Genomic DNA, 15708 nt, shown 5'->3' with positions numbered 1-15708 from the left:
CGGCGGCGACTGAAATCGAAATCCGAAAACTGAAAACTTAAAACAGCCAAACGGCAATCGTAAGTGAAAACGAACCTTGGATGTCCCAAAAATGTCAACTGAGTGATTTGAATTGAATTGCACTGCATTGGTAAGAAACTGGAGGTGCAACAATGATGCAAGCACGCCATAGAGCACCTAATTGGAATTTTGGCTTGTGCTGGTAATTAGTTTACAATCGGCATGGAACAACAGGGCGAATAATATAACATAAAAGTCCCAAAAGAAAGATTTCATTTGAACATGAATGAAGTTACTTTATTTGAACTATATATAAATGTACTGCATATACATATATATATATATATATATGTGTATGTATGTATGTATATAATGGTGTGGAATTTGTTGTGGAATATTCGCAATGAACTCTAATAACTAATCAGTGCTAAATACAACTTAGTAAAATCATATCATATCAAATATGGTGGCGCGGACAAGAGCCGCCAGCTGTCCGTACGATCTCTACATACTATATGCTATATATGCTATATATATTGGCGATGTATACGATAGTTCGATGTTCGATGATATCAATATGAAAGCAACAATTCATCAAATGTGTGCAGGGGATTCGATTAAAAAAAAATGATTGTAATGTCGTATGTGGTATGTTAAAATATGTTTGTGTATATGTATGCGTAATGGAATATCTGGCTGAGTTACAACTATGCTTCCTATATGCTCTGTTTAATAATGAATAATTCAAATTAAAATCACATCAAATTCGCTGAATGGAAGAGATTAAATGGCCAAGACAAGTGAGACAAGTCTATCAAAGTACCCATCCCCATCTCTCCATCTCCCCTCTCTCAAAACACTATTAATCCTATTAATCCATTCTACGATCTACAGAAGGTCTACATAGAGCTGAAACCGAGAGGGATGGAGATGGAGAGCTGGGCGATGGTTATCTTTATCAACAATATACATATTCTATAAATGGGAGCGCTACGATTTTGGCACAGCTTACACTCGAATGTTTGAGGGATGGCGTGGCGTGGCGTGGCTTGAATCGAATCAGGAATCAAGAATCAGGATAATGCCTAATACTAGTAGGTGTCTTGGGTCAAGATTCTCTTGGGAACTAGAACTATAACTAACTAACTAGCTAATACATATGATGTACGCTAACTTATTGGGTAAGTGCGTACAAATACGAATTGGAAGAGCGGAAAGGAAGCTACAATTGCAATTGTGGTTTGCTGTTGTTTAGGGTTCGAGCAGCTCGAACGCTATTACAATATATCTATAAAAAAAATATATCATAGTAAACGAGGATTGCACACACACTGAGATTATGTATAGAAAGTAACTTATCGACGAATGGAAGAGAATGATCGAGGTGAGGGTTTCGCTTATCAGGGGGCATCGGTGGGTGGGTGGTTGATGGTTCTACTGGGGAGCAGGGACTTCCTTAATCCGTCACACCCAGATGCACCAGCTGCTGCATGGTTCGCTGCAGATATGTGGGATCCGGAAACATATTGAACTGCGTCTTGTGATCCACACTGTTCCAGATCACCACATCCTCGCGTCCGGTGGTCACCGATCGTCCGATCGAGAATAGCAGCCGACGGTCGAAGGCAATCTTGAGGAAACGCAACACCTTTCGCCCCAGCGGGCAATCCGGCAAGTAGCAGATCCGCGGGAATCCCACGGCAAAGAAGGCACGACCCGGATGCGGATGCTCTTCCGTCTGCAGGCCCGATGCAATGCTGTAATGCAGATGAGGGATTATAATTGATTGCTCAGGGGTCACCTGCAATCACACTTACTCGTAGACAATCTGTATGGTGTTCTGACCCTCGTGTCCTGGCAGATTCTTGCTGATAATGCTCCAGGACATGCTGCCTATGGGCTGATTGCCCACCTTCTCCCCGTAAACGATTCCGCATACAGGGCACTCGATGAAGAGGTTCTAGTTAACAGAAATTATAATAAGCTTTCTCTTTCTAATTGACATCGCATTTTCTGCTCACCTTGTTCATTTCGTTTTGCTGGGCTATTATCATACCGTTAAGGCATTGCAAATGCATGAGATGCTGGCAGCGACTCAGCGATATGGCCGGATTTTGGGCGGAGTGCACCAGCTCCTCCATGCACATGGGACAGGGCTGGGCATTGGGCCACAGCGGTGGCTCCACCACCTTGACGAATCGCGATATCATATCGCTGGCCGGGTCCACGCCCACAATCGAACCGGCGATTGATTGCTGCTGCTGCTGCGCCTGTTGCTGCTGTTGCATCTGCAGCTGTTGCTGCTGTTGTTGCTGCTGCTGTTGCTGTCGCGGATGCAGTGGCAATGGCGGCGGCACCGGTGCCCTTTCGCCCAGCGACGATGGCGGCAGCGATGGCACAAAGACCTCGTCGCTGCCAAGCGAGCAGTCCAGCAGATCATTGACCGAAATGGCAAAGTTCCTGCTGCGCAGGCTCTCCTTGCTCTCGTGGCTGAGGTAAGTGGACACGGTGTCCACACTGGGTCTCCGCCGATGCGATTTCACACTGTTCGTATCCGTGTCCGAAGTCCGCGTCCTCGATCTCGAGCGATGCGACCCCATCCGACTGCTCCTTTGCGACTGCAGCGATCCCTCCGAGCAGCGACTATGATGACTGTTCATCGAGGCAGTCAGCATGTTCTTGGCGTGCGAGAAGTGGGCATGCGACAGGTGATTGGCATGGTGCAGGGAGGCCGATGAGGAGGACGAACTGGCACTGGTCGCCGTTGCCATGTTCGAGTGCTTGGTGCTGCTGCTAAAGATGTTTAGGTTGTTGAGTATCTGGCGCAGATTGGTGGTCGAGATCTCGCTGTGCTTTTTCGGCGGCTTCCTGGGCGCCGTCTGATGATGGATTTGATGGTGCTGCATCTGATGTTGCTGTTGCTGCTGCTGGTGATGATGTTGCTGCTGCTGTTGCTGGTGCTGATGCTGATGCTGGTGCTGATGCTGGTGCTGGTGCTGGTGCTGTTGCTGCACTTGATGGCTGGTGGGCAGTGGGTGTTGCTGTCTGGTCATGGGCACTCTGTGCAGGCTCTTGGTGTCGCCCAGTTTGGGCAGAGTGTTGTACTGGCTGCTCACGCTGGCGGAATTCGACTTGAGTTGGTTGGCCTGCTGCGGCGTTAGCTTCACCAAGGGATACGGAGCCTGCTGGGTTCGCCGGATGCTGCGCATGGGTCCGCTGGGTTGGCGCAGCTGGGTGAGATTGCAAAAGTTAATGGTGTAGGGCAGGCCGATGTGGGTGTTGCACAGGTCCAAGGTTTGTTCGCCCTGCAAGGAAGTAGGAATATGTTTAGTTAGAATCTATGCTTGACGTTAGATTATGCAGTTGCAGTTGGAATTAATGCCAGAGGAATGAAATCTAGTACATGAGCATCTTAAAGGTAAACACACAGTCTTTAAATATTCCCGGATAGACTCGATTGCCGCGATTTCATGAGCAACTAAAAATTCCAACTAGAATGCAAATAGGAAAACTGTCACTAGGCAACTGGCCACTCACCCTCGCCCAGGCGTCCTCGATGATGCACTGGACGTGCATGTTGTAGGGCCGCCAGTCATTGTTGCTATCGGCACTGCCGCCCGACCACTCCCATTTGGTGCCCTTGCCCGCCGGCGAGCTGGGGGCATAGAACATCCGGCGCACGCCTATGGTCAGCAGACCGGAGCCGGCCGTCTCCGCCTCCGATTCCTGGGTCATGGTGCGCACGTTGACGTAGTACTGCTCCAGGCTGGGATCCGCATCGCTCAGCATGACGCGCGTCAGTTTTTTGGCGTGGGCGCGTTCCAGGTGCTGCGACACCGCCGGGGAATAGGGCAGCCACTTGCCGCGCGACTCGAACTCCCACACGCAGACGGCGTGGGCGTGGTTCACGGGCGGTCCACCGGATCCGGAGGTGGACAGGGGCATGGTGCCACAACTGGAGGCGGCGTTTCCTCCGCCACCGGGAACGACGGATCCTGATGCCGCACTTCCGCCGCTGCTGGCCATTGCTTGGAATTGATCCGTTATCCCTGGAGTGAGCCCATTGCCATTTCCATTCCCATTTCCATATCCAACTCCTCCTGCGCTCTCTCTTCACTCACTCACTCTTTCTCTCTCACTCTCTCTCTTTCTATCGCGCTGTCCTGCTCGCTCGCGAAGATGGGCACAAAATAAACAAAGAAATTAAAAATGGTGGCCCCGCTGCCAGCGTTAGTTAGCCCTGATTTTCCCTGGCTTCCATTTTCCCGGAGTTTTCGTTTTGGTTCGCCCGTCACTCGGTTTAGCTTAGGTGCAGCTCAGGAATTCGCGTTTGACGGTAAAAACGGTTTTTATAGCATTTAGCGCAAGCGCAGGCGAGAAATTTTATTTTTTTTTGGGCAGCGAGTTAGTGAGAGACAACAGCGGAAAATGGCTAAATATAGCCCGGTAAAAATACCACACTGCATATGCAGCCACCAGTTGGATTCGGTAGTTTCAGCGATGGCTTAGCTGGTTTCTAGCTAGAAAAAGCTAAGATTGAAATGCATTTATTTCCTTCCTTGCACTTTAATAGTTATTAAACTTTAGTTCCTGTATATTTATGAATGTGCAATTGAATCCCAAGTTCTACAACTCATTGTTGTGAGATAAGTATGGGAAAAAATACTACATATTAGAAATGATTTTAATTAATATTCACTTTAATATGTTTTATTTAAATTGTTGTATTTTGCAACTTTATTTTATTTGTATTTAACTACTTTTCTTAAGCGATGCGACTTTCAGCTCTAGCGGTTCCTATTGTTTCCCACCTTTTAGTAGTTTTTTAAAAGATTTTTTCAGTACTCTAACTCGGTCACACTGGAAAAACTTGTATATATGCTCCAAGAAGGAGCATGTCTCTGCTTCAACGATCTTTCTGGCTTATGTCTACGATAAATTGCAATGATAGAAATATCATTTTAAATTTAATCGAATGGTATCTGGCGCCACATCCTAACTCCGACATCCAGCGACATATTTATAAAACTTATGTTTGAAAAACATTGTTTTCTTAAATGTCTGTTGTAACAAAAGGTTATTAATTAGAAACAATGGTGCGAGTCTCTGCTAAATATAAGCATGGTTTCGCACCGCGCAAAATCGGTATTAGTGGTCTATTTTGACGTTTTGGTCCAAATGTCGAACGGTCACCTCGAATCGATTCGATTTCAAACACTGAAACTGCCACTTCCTTTCTTTTTCGTTCCACGTTTCCGGTGAGTGCATGTGCCCATCGAGCCGTCTTGAATTTTGTGCTAAAAACTACTCTTTTTTTATTTATTTGCAGCGAGTATTTCGATACGTTCGTGGTCGTGCTTATCACAGGTAAAACCCACAATTCCAGAAAGTCACCAAAAACTATGCGGCCGGCGAAAATGTGCTCAAAAACCTATTTTTTTTTTTAAATTTTTTTCTGTGGGCTTGAATGCCGGATTGAAATGTGCTACTTGAAGGAACAAAGTGTAAACAACACAAGGGGTGCATAATAAACTCCTTAAACCTATTTTTTTAAAGTGAAATTGCAAATTTCCAATCAATTTGTACAAAAATGTGCGTTGCGGCATGTTTTTGTGCTGGTGTATATCTGTGTGTGTGTGTGCGGGTGTGTAGAAGTGTTGATAAAGAACCTTAAAAACCTTAAAACTACCTAAATGAAAGTAACGCTACTCCTATTTAGTAAAACACTGGATTTATTCGATGAGCAGCGGAAATGTGTGTTGTTTACACCCATTTACACACTCACACACACATACAGAAGCAACATGGTTTTTTCGTACTTACATTTTTCATACACGTGTTTTCCTGGTCGCTTAAGTTTTGCGTGTTTTCTTGTTATTCTACCAAGTTTTAAACTTATTAATGTCGTTATTCTATTTTAGCAACTGCTTATTTCGGTAGCAAAGTTTAAAACCGCTTGAAAATGGTCGTCAAGAAGGTGAGTTATTGCCGCTGAAGCAGCTTTGTTGTCGATAGATTAACCGAATCCGTAACTCGATTGCAGCCCAGGCCAAAGAAGAAGCCAGTGACCAAGAAGGTGGCTCCCGCTCCTCTGGCTGTGAAGAAGCCCGTGGTCAAGAAGGTCGTCAACCAGCTGTTCGAGAAGCGTCCAAAGAACTTTGGAATCGGTAGGTTGATATATAAGGGCTCTATCCTTCGGAATTCCTAACATATTTGCTCAAATCCATGTGCGCTATACATGCACACTGAAAGCATTTAGTAATCGCTATTATTCTCTCATCTTTCAGGCCAGAACGTGCAGCCCAAGCGCGATCTGTCCCGTTTCGTTCGCTGGCCCAAATACATCCGGGTGCAGCGGCAAAAGGCTGTGCTCCAGAAGCGCCTGAAGGTCCCGCCACCAATCCACCAGTTCAGCCAGACTCTGGACAAGACCACCGCTGTGAAGCTATTCAAGCTGCTGGAGAAGTACCGCCCCGAGTCGCCGCTGGCCAAGAAGCTGCGCTTGAAGAAGATCGCCGAGGCCAAGGCCAAGGGCAAGGATGTGGAGCCCAAGAAGAAGCCCAGCTACGTGTCCGCTGGTACCAACACGGTCACCAAGCTGATCGAGCAGAAGAAGGCCCAACTGGTGGTTATTGCCCACGATGTTGATCCCCTTGAGGTGAGTTGTTTAGTTCTTTTAGTGTCAGCTATAAACGCGCTCGCACATCCTCCATATAATTTTGCCTTAAAGAATTTCAAGTACGTGTGCTTCTCAATCTCGTTGCGATGATGAAAAAATTTCTTCAACTCAAGGCTTCCCGCATTCTGCTAGCAGGTCAATTCTGCTCAGTAGGAGTGGGTCGCTGCCATGTAGAAATTTGACTCCTGACGCCTTAATTCCTTGATTAATCCCTTGGATTACGAAATCGTTGCTTGATCTTTGGGTTAGTTGAAGAGTTAATTAAAAACAATATCTAGTAACTAAGCCAAAGATGAAGTTTCTATTTAAAGAATTGAGGGCGACGTGATGGAAGCAAGACGCAATACCACGACCACGTGGTTTTCTATAACAACAACTAATGACGCTCTTATTCCTTTTCCAGCTGGTGCTCTTCCTGCCTGCCCTCTGCCGCAAGATGGGTGTGCCCTACTGCATTGTTAAGGGCAAGGCTCGTCTGGGTCGCCTGGTGCGTCGCAAGACCTGCACCGCCCTCGCCCTGACCACCGTCGACAACAACGACAAGGCCAACTTTGGCAAGGTCCTGGAGGCCGTCAAGACCAACTTCAACGAGCGCCACGAGGAGATCCGTCGTCACTGGGGCGGTGGTATCCTCGGCTCCAAGAGTCTGGCCCGCATCTCCAAGCTGGAGCGCGCCAAGGCACGCGAGCTGGCCCAGAAGCAGGGTTGAATCCAATCTGAAGCCGAACCGATGGTGGAGACTTTTAGTACACATGGATGAAATTAGTTGGGCCTTGCCCACTGAATTTGATAACTAATAAACGTTTAAGTGTACAATTTTTTTTTGTTTTTTTGTAATCTAAGTGTCTGTGTGAGAGTGCTTTTGGATGAGCCGATTTCACGACGGCTTGGTGGATTGAATAAATCTAAGATGTATCACCATCTCGCACTTTGTTTTCCACCAATAACCCTCCAGTTGGATCTCAATGTATTTATCCCAACCGTACATTTCAAACATTTGGCTAACAAAGAGAGAGCAATCGTTGATCATTTAGTTTTCTATAATTGTTTTTATTTTATAACTAGTGATGGCAAATGTACGATTACTAGATCTTCGAGAGATCCTTCTTGATACCCAGCTTGCTGCTCTGGATGGCCTCGTTCAGGATGCTGAGCACCATGTCCACGCGCTCCACGGTGGCGTTCTCGCCCATCAAGCCGATCCGGAAGACGTGCTCCACAGTGGGTCCCAAGCCGCCGCTAATCTCAACGCTGTACCTGATTATACGTATAAATGCAATTCAGTACAGATCTCCATTGACGAGATATAGACGTCTATACTCACTTGCGCATGGCGTACTCGGCCACCTTTTTCCAGTCGACTCCGAAGGGCACCTTAATCGTGTTCACCGTGGGCAGACGCTCGTCCTCCCGCGACACAAACATCTCCAGTCCCAGCTCCTCGATGCCCAACTGCAGCCGCTTGGAGCACTCCTGATGGCGTCGCACCACCGCCTTCAGGCCAACGGCGCAAAAGTGGGCCAGTGCCTCACGCAATCCGTACAGCAGGGTGGAGGATATGGTGTGGTGATAGATCCTGGGAGTGCCGTAGCAACCCCAGTACTGCCCAATCAGCAGGATGTCGAAGTAGTACACCTTCGGCTTGGTCTTCCTCTTTCGGATGCGCGTTAAGGCGCGCTTACTGAACGAAATGGGTGTAAGTCCGGCGGGACCGCCGAGCGATTTCTGTGAACCCGTGTACGCCACATCCACCTTCCACTCGTCCATGAGGAACTCCGTGCCGCCCAAGGAAGCCACAGTGTCCACAATGAGGAAACAATCGTACTTGCGGCACAGTTCACCCAGCTCACGGATATTCTGCTGGATGATCCCTGTCGAGGAGTCACCCTGGGCTATGAAGAACACCTTGGGGCGATGCGCCTCGAAGGCGAATGTGATCTCCTCGTGCGAGAGGGACCTGCCGAAACTCGCCTCCACATAGTGAACTTCGGCGCCATAACGGCGGGCCATATCCCCGGCACGATGACCCCAAACGCCCGTGATGCCCATGAGCACTACATCGCCATCCTCGATCAGATTGCACAGAGCGGCCTCCATTCCCGAGTGGCCGGCACCACTGATGCACATTGTGGCATCGTTGAGGGTCTGGAAGATGTACTTGATGCCCTCCTTCACCTCGTCCATGATCTGAGTATGTATACAGATATACAGAGATTAATATTCATGCGGAAGTATTATCCCATTCCCGTCGTGGGATCTCTAATATTATAATATTATAAAGTATAAGAGATGTGGATGTTGTGGTTCCAATCGCTGTGTAGCCCACAGATCTCTGACCCATCTCAGTAATTGTATCTCAATGTTTCACTTGGTCCCAGATAAGGTGCACATGTAGAGCACTGGTAGATCTGGTACAGTGCGGCCTATGAATATAAGGCTAGGCCCAAATACTCTTTACTTGCACTAGGCTTTCGATGCAATTAAGGTGTAAGATGTGTTAGGGTGCATCTTGTTGGCAGTTTGGTAGTATTTGTATTGTTATTATACCTGCAGACACTCGGGATGCATGTGACCCAGCACCGGATTGCTCATGGCCTCCAGGACGCGATGGGAGCAGTTGGAGGGTCCGGGCCCCATCAGCGTCTTGCTGGGCACATATAGCGGTCGCTTGAGGACAAGTGGCGGTGGTACCTCCATAGTCTTTGTTTTCTCTTTACGTAACCAGATCGCTGTGTGTTTATGGAGCTCCCTTATCGCCTAATCCTCTGTACCAGGTGCGGTGGGTGTTACTGTTTGTTGTGTTGTGGTGTGGTGTGTTGTGGTGATGGCGGTGGCTATGGCTTGTCTATCGGTGGCTGGCCAAGATCTGACTGAAACGCTTAGCGGGCTGCTGGCCACTTTATAGCTCCCCGGATCGCGGCTTATCGCCGGAATTTTGCCGATGAACGCACTTGAACAAGTGGTTAATGATGCGCTCTCCCGCTTATCAAGGCATCAAGATCGAGAGCAACTGCGTCGTTGGCGGCACAGAACGAAATTTGATATAAGAATAATAAACCTAGAGGCTGTTCTCTGAACGGATAGTATCAGTACCTTTAGATGCGCGAAACCGACCTCCAGTTGTTTTCAATTACAAAAACTCTAGCAATTTTAAAGACAATACGCTTGAAGATTATGTTTATTCATTATTGCCATATTTATTTCATTGTTAAGCCGTAGGCACTTCCGTTTATTTTCAGTGTGCTGCCGCTGATTCTTTGAGTGGCCTTCGGAAGGTTGGCGGACCAAAGCTTATTGTGAAATACATACGAATTCTGCGAATTCAGCAAGACGAACTTTGGAAGTGGGTGCGTATACGTAATATAGCCACATCTTTTCTGATGCTGGAAGAATCTGCAGAGAGCAGAGATCAAGAATCTATATAGAGCTAAGGTGTCGGATATTCTCTCAATCTAAATCTCAGCTCACTGATTATTGGATTGGTTGGTTGGGAAGTTAATAGCTTGATAACAGGCCTCCCCGTCAGTTTTCCCACCGGAGATTCGAAATGAAAAACACATCGTTGACGGCAATGTTGTGACCAGGAGGTCAACCGCCAATAGTACATACATATGTCGAATTAAATGCCCAAAAATATTTATTCCTTTTCGCTTGTGGTAAAATTGGAATCAAAGTAAATAACAAAACCATAGATCTTAAAAAGTGATAAATAGTCAAATTAGCAGGCCGTGACTTTGAAATAATATGTGATATTCGCTCACTATAGCTTTTAATTGTTCGTTGGAGTAATGATTTTAGTAATGATTATTTTAGGCACAGAAACATTCAAAATTATTTTTTCCAATGAAAAAGTAAGCCCAAAACTATTGTTAAAATTATAAAAATAAAAAATAGATGTATATAATCAAGTTGATTTTATGGCTTTGATTTAATTTTCTTTAATACTTCGATACCGAGACATTTAAAAAAAGTATTTCCGATAAAAAAGTAAGTCCAAAATTATTGTTGACTTATTGTTACTCATAAAAAAATTATGTTTATAAAAAAGTTGATTTTATGGTTTTTTATTTAATTTTCTTAATACGTTTCCATGTTTTGCTTAAATATTTTCATTAAATATTTGGCTACAATACTTCATTTTGTTAACTTTCCTCAAAGTTGATGAAGACGTGGAAACAAGTTTTTTTCGTTTTGGCACTTGGTCACACTGGCTGTTTGGTCAAAACAAACTGCACAATAATTAATGTATTTAAACACTTTTGATGCGACTACAAAAGTAGGCGAAATACTGTTGATATATGTATATAATTGATATATAGACAGCATGGAAATCGGCAGCGATCAGTCCTATCAGGACTTCTTTGACAAGCTGCGGAGGTGAGTCAGATTCTGGACGGGATTAGGATTTGATAGTAAATGTTACTACATTGACTCCAGTGAATCGGGTCCACGAAACTTGCGCCAGATCTTCGAGGACGACGATCGTCCGCTGGAGAACGAATCATCCAGCTTGCGTTATCAGCCAGGAAGCTCCAAGAAATCCCAGGCTGGCAAAAGGGCGGCAATGACCAGGAGTAGCACCCAGGAATCGGGTGATCCACCGCCGGCCGCCTGGAACACGGTCATTGCCAAGGTGGTGCATGCCTATAAGAGCAGCGAGAATCTGGGACGCGTTGGTCTGGCCCTCTCGATTCTGGGCGAAATGGAGGCCTCCAAGCTGATTGTGTACAGGAGCAAGAGCCAGGTGCTGACCACGCTGCAATTGACACCGCGTGGCGGCAAGGTGATTCTGCGCGAATCCTATTTGCAGTTCTACGATGACGAGCAGCGTTTCTGGAGCCTGCGATTTGACAAGGAACCGGATGAGCAGGAATTCGTAACATTTATGCTCAAAAACAAACTGCCAGTGGAACACTTTCTCAGCGAGGTTTCGTCCTCCAGCTCGGCATCGCCTTCCAGCGAGGACTTAACCAAGTCCCGGACTAAATCTACGGTCACAAAGGTGACGGCTAATCCTCCACAGCCGCAACCACGTTCCCGCGTGGCGCTTCCAACGCTGGCGAAGACGGATGACGAGGAACCCGAACAGGAAGCGACCCCTTCCAACGAGGATGTGATAGTCACGCCACTGCCCCGACCCATAGGCTCGTCAAATACTCACAGGAAACCCAGTTCCAGCTCCCTGGCGGTGGCCGCCTCTGAACCGAGCAGCGGTACTCCGTTGGCTGTGACAACATTGGACAAATATCTGGACGAACAGCGAGCCTCCGGTGTGATGATGGAGCACAAGATGGACGCCATCCTGCAGGCCATGAATCGCATGGGTGGCGGCAAGTCGAGTGTACCCCTGGAGAAGTCTAGTGATCCGCTGTTGGAACGCGACAGCGAGGATGAAATGTTGGAACTGGAGCAGAAGCTGCTCAACCTTAAGCGGGAGAATCGTGCCCTGATGCGCAATCTTAAAGCGCGCGACCAGGCGCTGGAGGATCTACGCTGCTCCGCGTGCGCTCTTTGCGAGGAACTACTTGTCCAGAATGGCGATTTCAAGGAGCAAAACGCCCAGCTGTTGGCCAGCAAGCATATTTCTGATTTAAACACAACCTCCCCTGCCGATTGTCGCAATTGCGAGCAGTCTTCCCGGCAAATAGCCAAAATGCAGCGACACATTTCCGCCCTGCAGGATGCACTGCGAATCTTTCAAAAGTCGGGCGACTCCAGTTCGGGTCGCTTATAGTACCTATCTAAGCGTACATATTCCGTATTACTATCCAGATATGTATTAAATCGTTTGTTAGGTCTTCTAACTTATCCATAAATACAAGCCAGACACTACCAGCTCTCTTTCAAAGACATGAGTCATTGTAATTGAGATTACCATGTATAGGGCTCATCTACAAAGCGATTTTCTAACTTTTACAACGATTCATGGAACAAAAAGTACCAGATAAGATGATATATTACTAAATGAGCGATATAAAAGGTTTTGCCTAGGCTAAACAATAGGGAGTATTGATAATAGCACCCCTATTTCTATTATGAAAACTCGGCAACGAGCGACTTTCTCTTGTACAAACTAATTTGTTGTATTTGCAGCACATCATGCTGAAACTTAAGGGCTAGGACAAGTCTAGAGTTTAGTGCTTGCGTATCGTAATCCGGGGAAGAGTTCATGGGGAAGTTTTGGGCCTGGAACTGGAGGCAGTCTCTGTGAAGTGGAAGAAAGGACGGGCTGGCGGTCCTACTCTTTTACGGCTAAAATGGAAATCGAGCTAGTTTACGGAGCGTGTGCTTTGGGAGGCAGCTGTGTATCCTGGTCCAGATCCAGATTCTCTTGCTGTTCTATCAAGATCCTTCTCAGTAGGTGCTGCTGTCGCTGAGGCTGCTCAGGTAGCTGCTGCCGGCGGTCGGAGCACCGGATCCGCCGGCGCGGTGTCGCTTCCGCTTCACCTTGGTCTTCTTGCGGCGCAGCATGGCCGTGTCCGTGGACTTGCGCTTGTACTTGCCCTGCCGCTTCTTCTTCCGTCCATACTCATCCGATTCACTGGTGCTGGACTCCTCGTTATCGCTGGAATCGGACTCGGACTCGGACGAATCGCCCGACGAGGTGGACTCATCACTCGAGTCGTCCGATGAGCTGCCGGTTGATGATGAGGAGGAGGAGGACGACGAATCCGAGCTGGAAGCGGTGGAGGAGCGTCGTCGCTTTGACTTCTTGCTTGTGCTGCCGCTGCTGGGTCGCTTGCCCGTTTTGGTTTTGGCCAGCTCGCTGCTGCTGTTGCTGCTGCTGGCGGTCTTTTTGTGCTTCCGGCTCTTCTTCGTTCCATGCTTCTTGTGGCGCACCGCCTTCTTGTCCTTGTCTCTGTCGGCCACCTTGTGGCTGCGCTTGGAGTTGCTACGCTTCTTGCTCTTGCTTCGGTTCCCCTTTTCGGTCTCCTGGTCTCTTTGTTTCTCCCTTTCACGCTTCTTCGCCTTGAGCCTGTCCCGGCTCTTGTCCTTGCTCCTGTCCCTCTTGGTGGCTGCCACTGGATGCGTTGCAGCTGGCGGCTTCACCTCAGCGCCGCCCTTCAGCTCCTGTGCTCTCAGTTCCGTGAGCGGCGTGAGGTAGTCCAGCTCCGAGTCCGAACTGGTGCTCTCCACATCCAGCAGGATCTCCTTGTTGGGGTCCACCTGCACGGAACGCCACATTAGCCATTGCGATGCACATGGTGTGTAAACAAGCACAATGCGCTCTTTGCACTTACCTTGAGAAAATTGCGGCATTGGTAGGTCAGGTGACCGGCGTAGCCGCATTTCTTGCAGGCTGCTCTCAGCGTATCCTTGTTGGCGCTCGCCAGTGGGAAGTTCATGGCCGCTGCGCTGCCGGTCGATCCTTTGCGGCGCGGTTGGCTGGGCGGTGGGCTTGTCCACTGATTATTTCGCTTCGCGCAGCATTAATTGATATATGCACAACAACAACAACAACAACAATGGAAAAATGAAACGCGAGTTGAAGTAAATCGCAATTTTAGTGAGACCATGCGCGCCCTTTTCAAACATACCACGCGGCTGCCCAGCCAAGTTTCACACCCCACAAACGATTTAGCTGGGACATGCACCGATAGACTAGTATTTTGCCCACGGGGGTGACACTGGCACGCAAATACCGCCACCTGATTGAAGTCTGGTCTCTCTGGCCGCCACCGCAGTTCAGTTGTTTACCAAATTTCAAGCTCTACGGTTGTTTCGCGCATGAAGGGCCGCGAAAAAAAACTTGGAGACGACTCGCGTACGTTAAACAGTTAATTATATCCAGCCAACTCGCGTAGATACCGGCGCTTATCGCCCAGCTGCAGTCCGTGATGCTAACTACGCAGTTTATTTTTTTTGCAAGTGCTTTTGAGTGCCGAAATTAAACCAATCCTGCGTAAGCGCCATCGCAATCGAGTCCAGTTCAATCGCCTGCCAAAGGACACAGTATTCGCCATGGCCCAAACAGAGGCCAAAACCACGTGCACGCGGCGTCGCCGCCAGTTTTTGCCCGATGGCCTATATCGGCAGCAGCGACAACAACATTGTTAACGGTTACCACTCAAATATATTGTGTGCTTCATAATACCGTTGTGTATTTTGAAACGGCTTGGATCGCGTACCGTTATTCGTGGATTGTGGCATTAACTGAACTGGTCGAGCGGCAGTGATTAGCCTTGTGATCCCGCCTATCGCATGTAGGGATAAAAACATTGGCAACAGTTGGAAATTCGTAAGCATTTGAAGGCCAAGCATCAGGTGAGTGTTTATTATTCATTGAATATTAACATTTTTAATTCAATTGGAAGTGGAGGAAAGTTACGCTCGAAACTGAACTAGGCACACCGCAAGCGTTGAAAACAAACAAATTGTAGTTCATTAAAAGCAAACTTAGCCGGGCCAAGGCTCGAGCCAACGATTCCATAGTTAATTTTCAGCAATATAAGTGTCGGCAGTTAATTCAGTCGAGTGTCACATTCCATCCGGTGTGACTGCTTTATTGTCGGCCAGTGTGACCAATGCACATTGCAATGCATTCATCGCCTGGGAGACCAAACCTCGTCGTATTAATTACAAACAAATTAAAATTTTTGCCTCGCCCGCTGCCCACGCCTTAATTAAAGACGCCAAAGAGTAACGGTAATAACCGACAACGGGAACGACGACCGTCGGGGGTTTACGTTATTCGTTATTCCTTATTGTTGTTTTTGTACTGCTGTGGATGCTGCCCGTTGTTGCACTTGTTGTTGCTGGCGTAATTGTGCCAGACATCGTCGCTCATTCTCACTAACGTTCAGACCGCACACTGAAAGAAAGGCTTATATGTGAATACATCTCATGGCTGCATTTCCGAATTTGATGAGTAGTGTGACCATGCCTGCTAAGGAGTAACTACTACTTAGTTAGAATTTAAATAGGACTCGGTTAATCTTTATAAATTGATAAAAGTACCAATATTGCATTGATTTTTTTTCCGAGTGGATTCCAAGCGTCACTCCGTTGGACCACCACCCCCTAAAATC

General features: G+C 47.4%; 6 protein-coding genes across 6 annotated transcripts in view; 3 read left to right on the top strand and 3 right to left on the bottom strand.

Annotated features, from left to right (window-relative positions):
* Positions 1 to 644: 644 nt before the first annotated feature.
* Positions 645 to 4500, bottom strand: LOC6551543 (protein deltex). Its single transcript, XM_001978418.3, has 4 exons — positions 3538 to 4500; positions 2022 to 3305; positions 1818 to 1960; positions 645 to 1757 (listed from the first exon to the last, which is right to left on the bottom strand). The coding sequence occupies exons 1-4, from the start codon at positions 4024 to 4026 to the stop codon at positions 1457 to 1459; spliced, it is 2217 nt and encodes a 738-aa protein (XP_001978454.1). The 5' UTR covers positions 4027 to 4500; the 3' UTR covers positions 645 to 1456.
* Positions 4501 to 5157: 657 nt separating this feature from the next.
* Positions 5158 to 7497, top strand: LOC6551541 (60S ribosomal protein L7a). Its single transcript, XM_015155135.2, has 6 exons — positions 5158 to 5258; positions 5330 to 5367; positions 5922 to 5977; positions 6044 to 6167; positions 6288 to 6658; positions 7083 to 7497. The coding sequence occupies exons 3-6, from the start codon at positions 5963 to 5965 to the stop codon at positions 7386 to 7388; spliced, it is 816 nt and encodes a 271-aa protein (XP_015010621.1). The 5' UTR covers positions 5158 to 5258; positions 5330 to 5367; positions 5922 to 5962; the 3' UTR covers positions 7389 to 7497.
* Positions 7498 to 7582: 85 nt separating this feature from the next.
* On the bottom strand, positions 7583 to 9597 carry LOC6551540 (serine--pyruvate aminotransferase, mitochondrial). Its single transcript, XM_001978416.3, has 3 exons — positions 9227 to 9597; positions 8004 to 8866; positions 7583 to 7936 (listed from the first exon to the last, which is right to left on the bottom strand). The coding sequence occupies exons 1-3, from the start codon at positions 9374 to 9376 to the stop codon at positions 7765 to 7767; spliced, it is 1185 nt and encodes a 394-aa protein (XP_001978452.1). The 5' UTR covers positions 9377 to 9597; the 3' UTR covers positions 7583 to 7764.
* Positions 9598 to 10856: 1259 nt separating this feature from the next.
* LOC6551539 lies at positions 10857 to 12671 on the top strand. Its single transcript, XM_001978415.3, has 2 exons — positions 10857 to 11056; positions 11117 to 12671. Exons 1-2 carry the CDS (start codon positions 11004 to 11006, stop codon positions 12411 to 12413), a joined length of 1350 nt encoding a protein of 449 aa, XP_001978451.1. The 5' UTR covers positions 10857 to 11003; the 3' UTR covers positions 12414 to 12671.
* A 69-nt stretch (positions 12672 to 12740) lies between these two features.
* On the bottom strand, positions 12741 to 14258 carry LOC26526759 (osteocalcin 2). Its single transcript, XM_015155992.2, has 2 exons — positions 13921 to 14258; positions 12741 to 13846 (listed from the first exon to the last, which is right to left on the bottom strand). The coding sequence occupies exons 1-2, from the start codon at positions 14023 to 14025 to the stop codon at positions 13034 to 13036; spliced, it is 918 nt and encodes a 305-aa protein (XP_015011478.1). The 5' UTR covers positions 14026 to 14258; the 3' UTR covers positions 12741 to 13033.
* A 109-nt stretch (positions 14259 to 14367) lies between these two features.
* LOC6551382 overlaps positions 14368 to 15708 on the top strand; it is a 53275-nt gene continuing 51934 nt past the window's right edge. The window contains exon 1 of the mRNA XM_001978414.3: positions 14368 to 14944. The gene's annotated coding sequence lies outside the window, so the exon portion shown is untranslated. The remainder of the gene's footprint in view (positions 14945 to 15708) is intronic.

Source organism: Drosophila erecta, unplaced genomic scaffold (genome assembly GCF_003286155.1).
Source record: "Drosophila erecta strain 14021-0224.00,06,07 unplaced genomic scaffold, DereRS2 tig00000126-arrow-pilon, whole genome shotgun sequence".
Classification (NCBI taxonomy): Eukaryota; Metazoa; Arthropoda; class Insecta; order Diptera; family Drosophilidae; genus Drosophila; species Drosophila erecta.
Note: the sequence above shows the minus strand (reverse complement) of the source record. Positions and strands in the feature narration are given on the sequence as shown.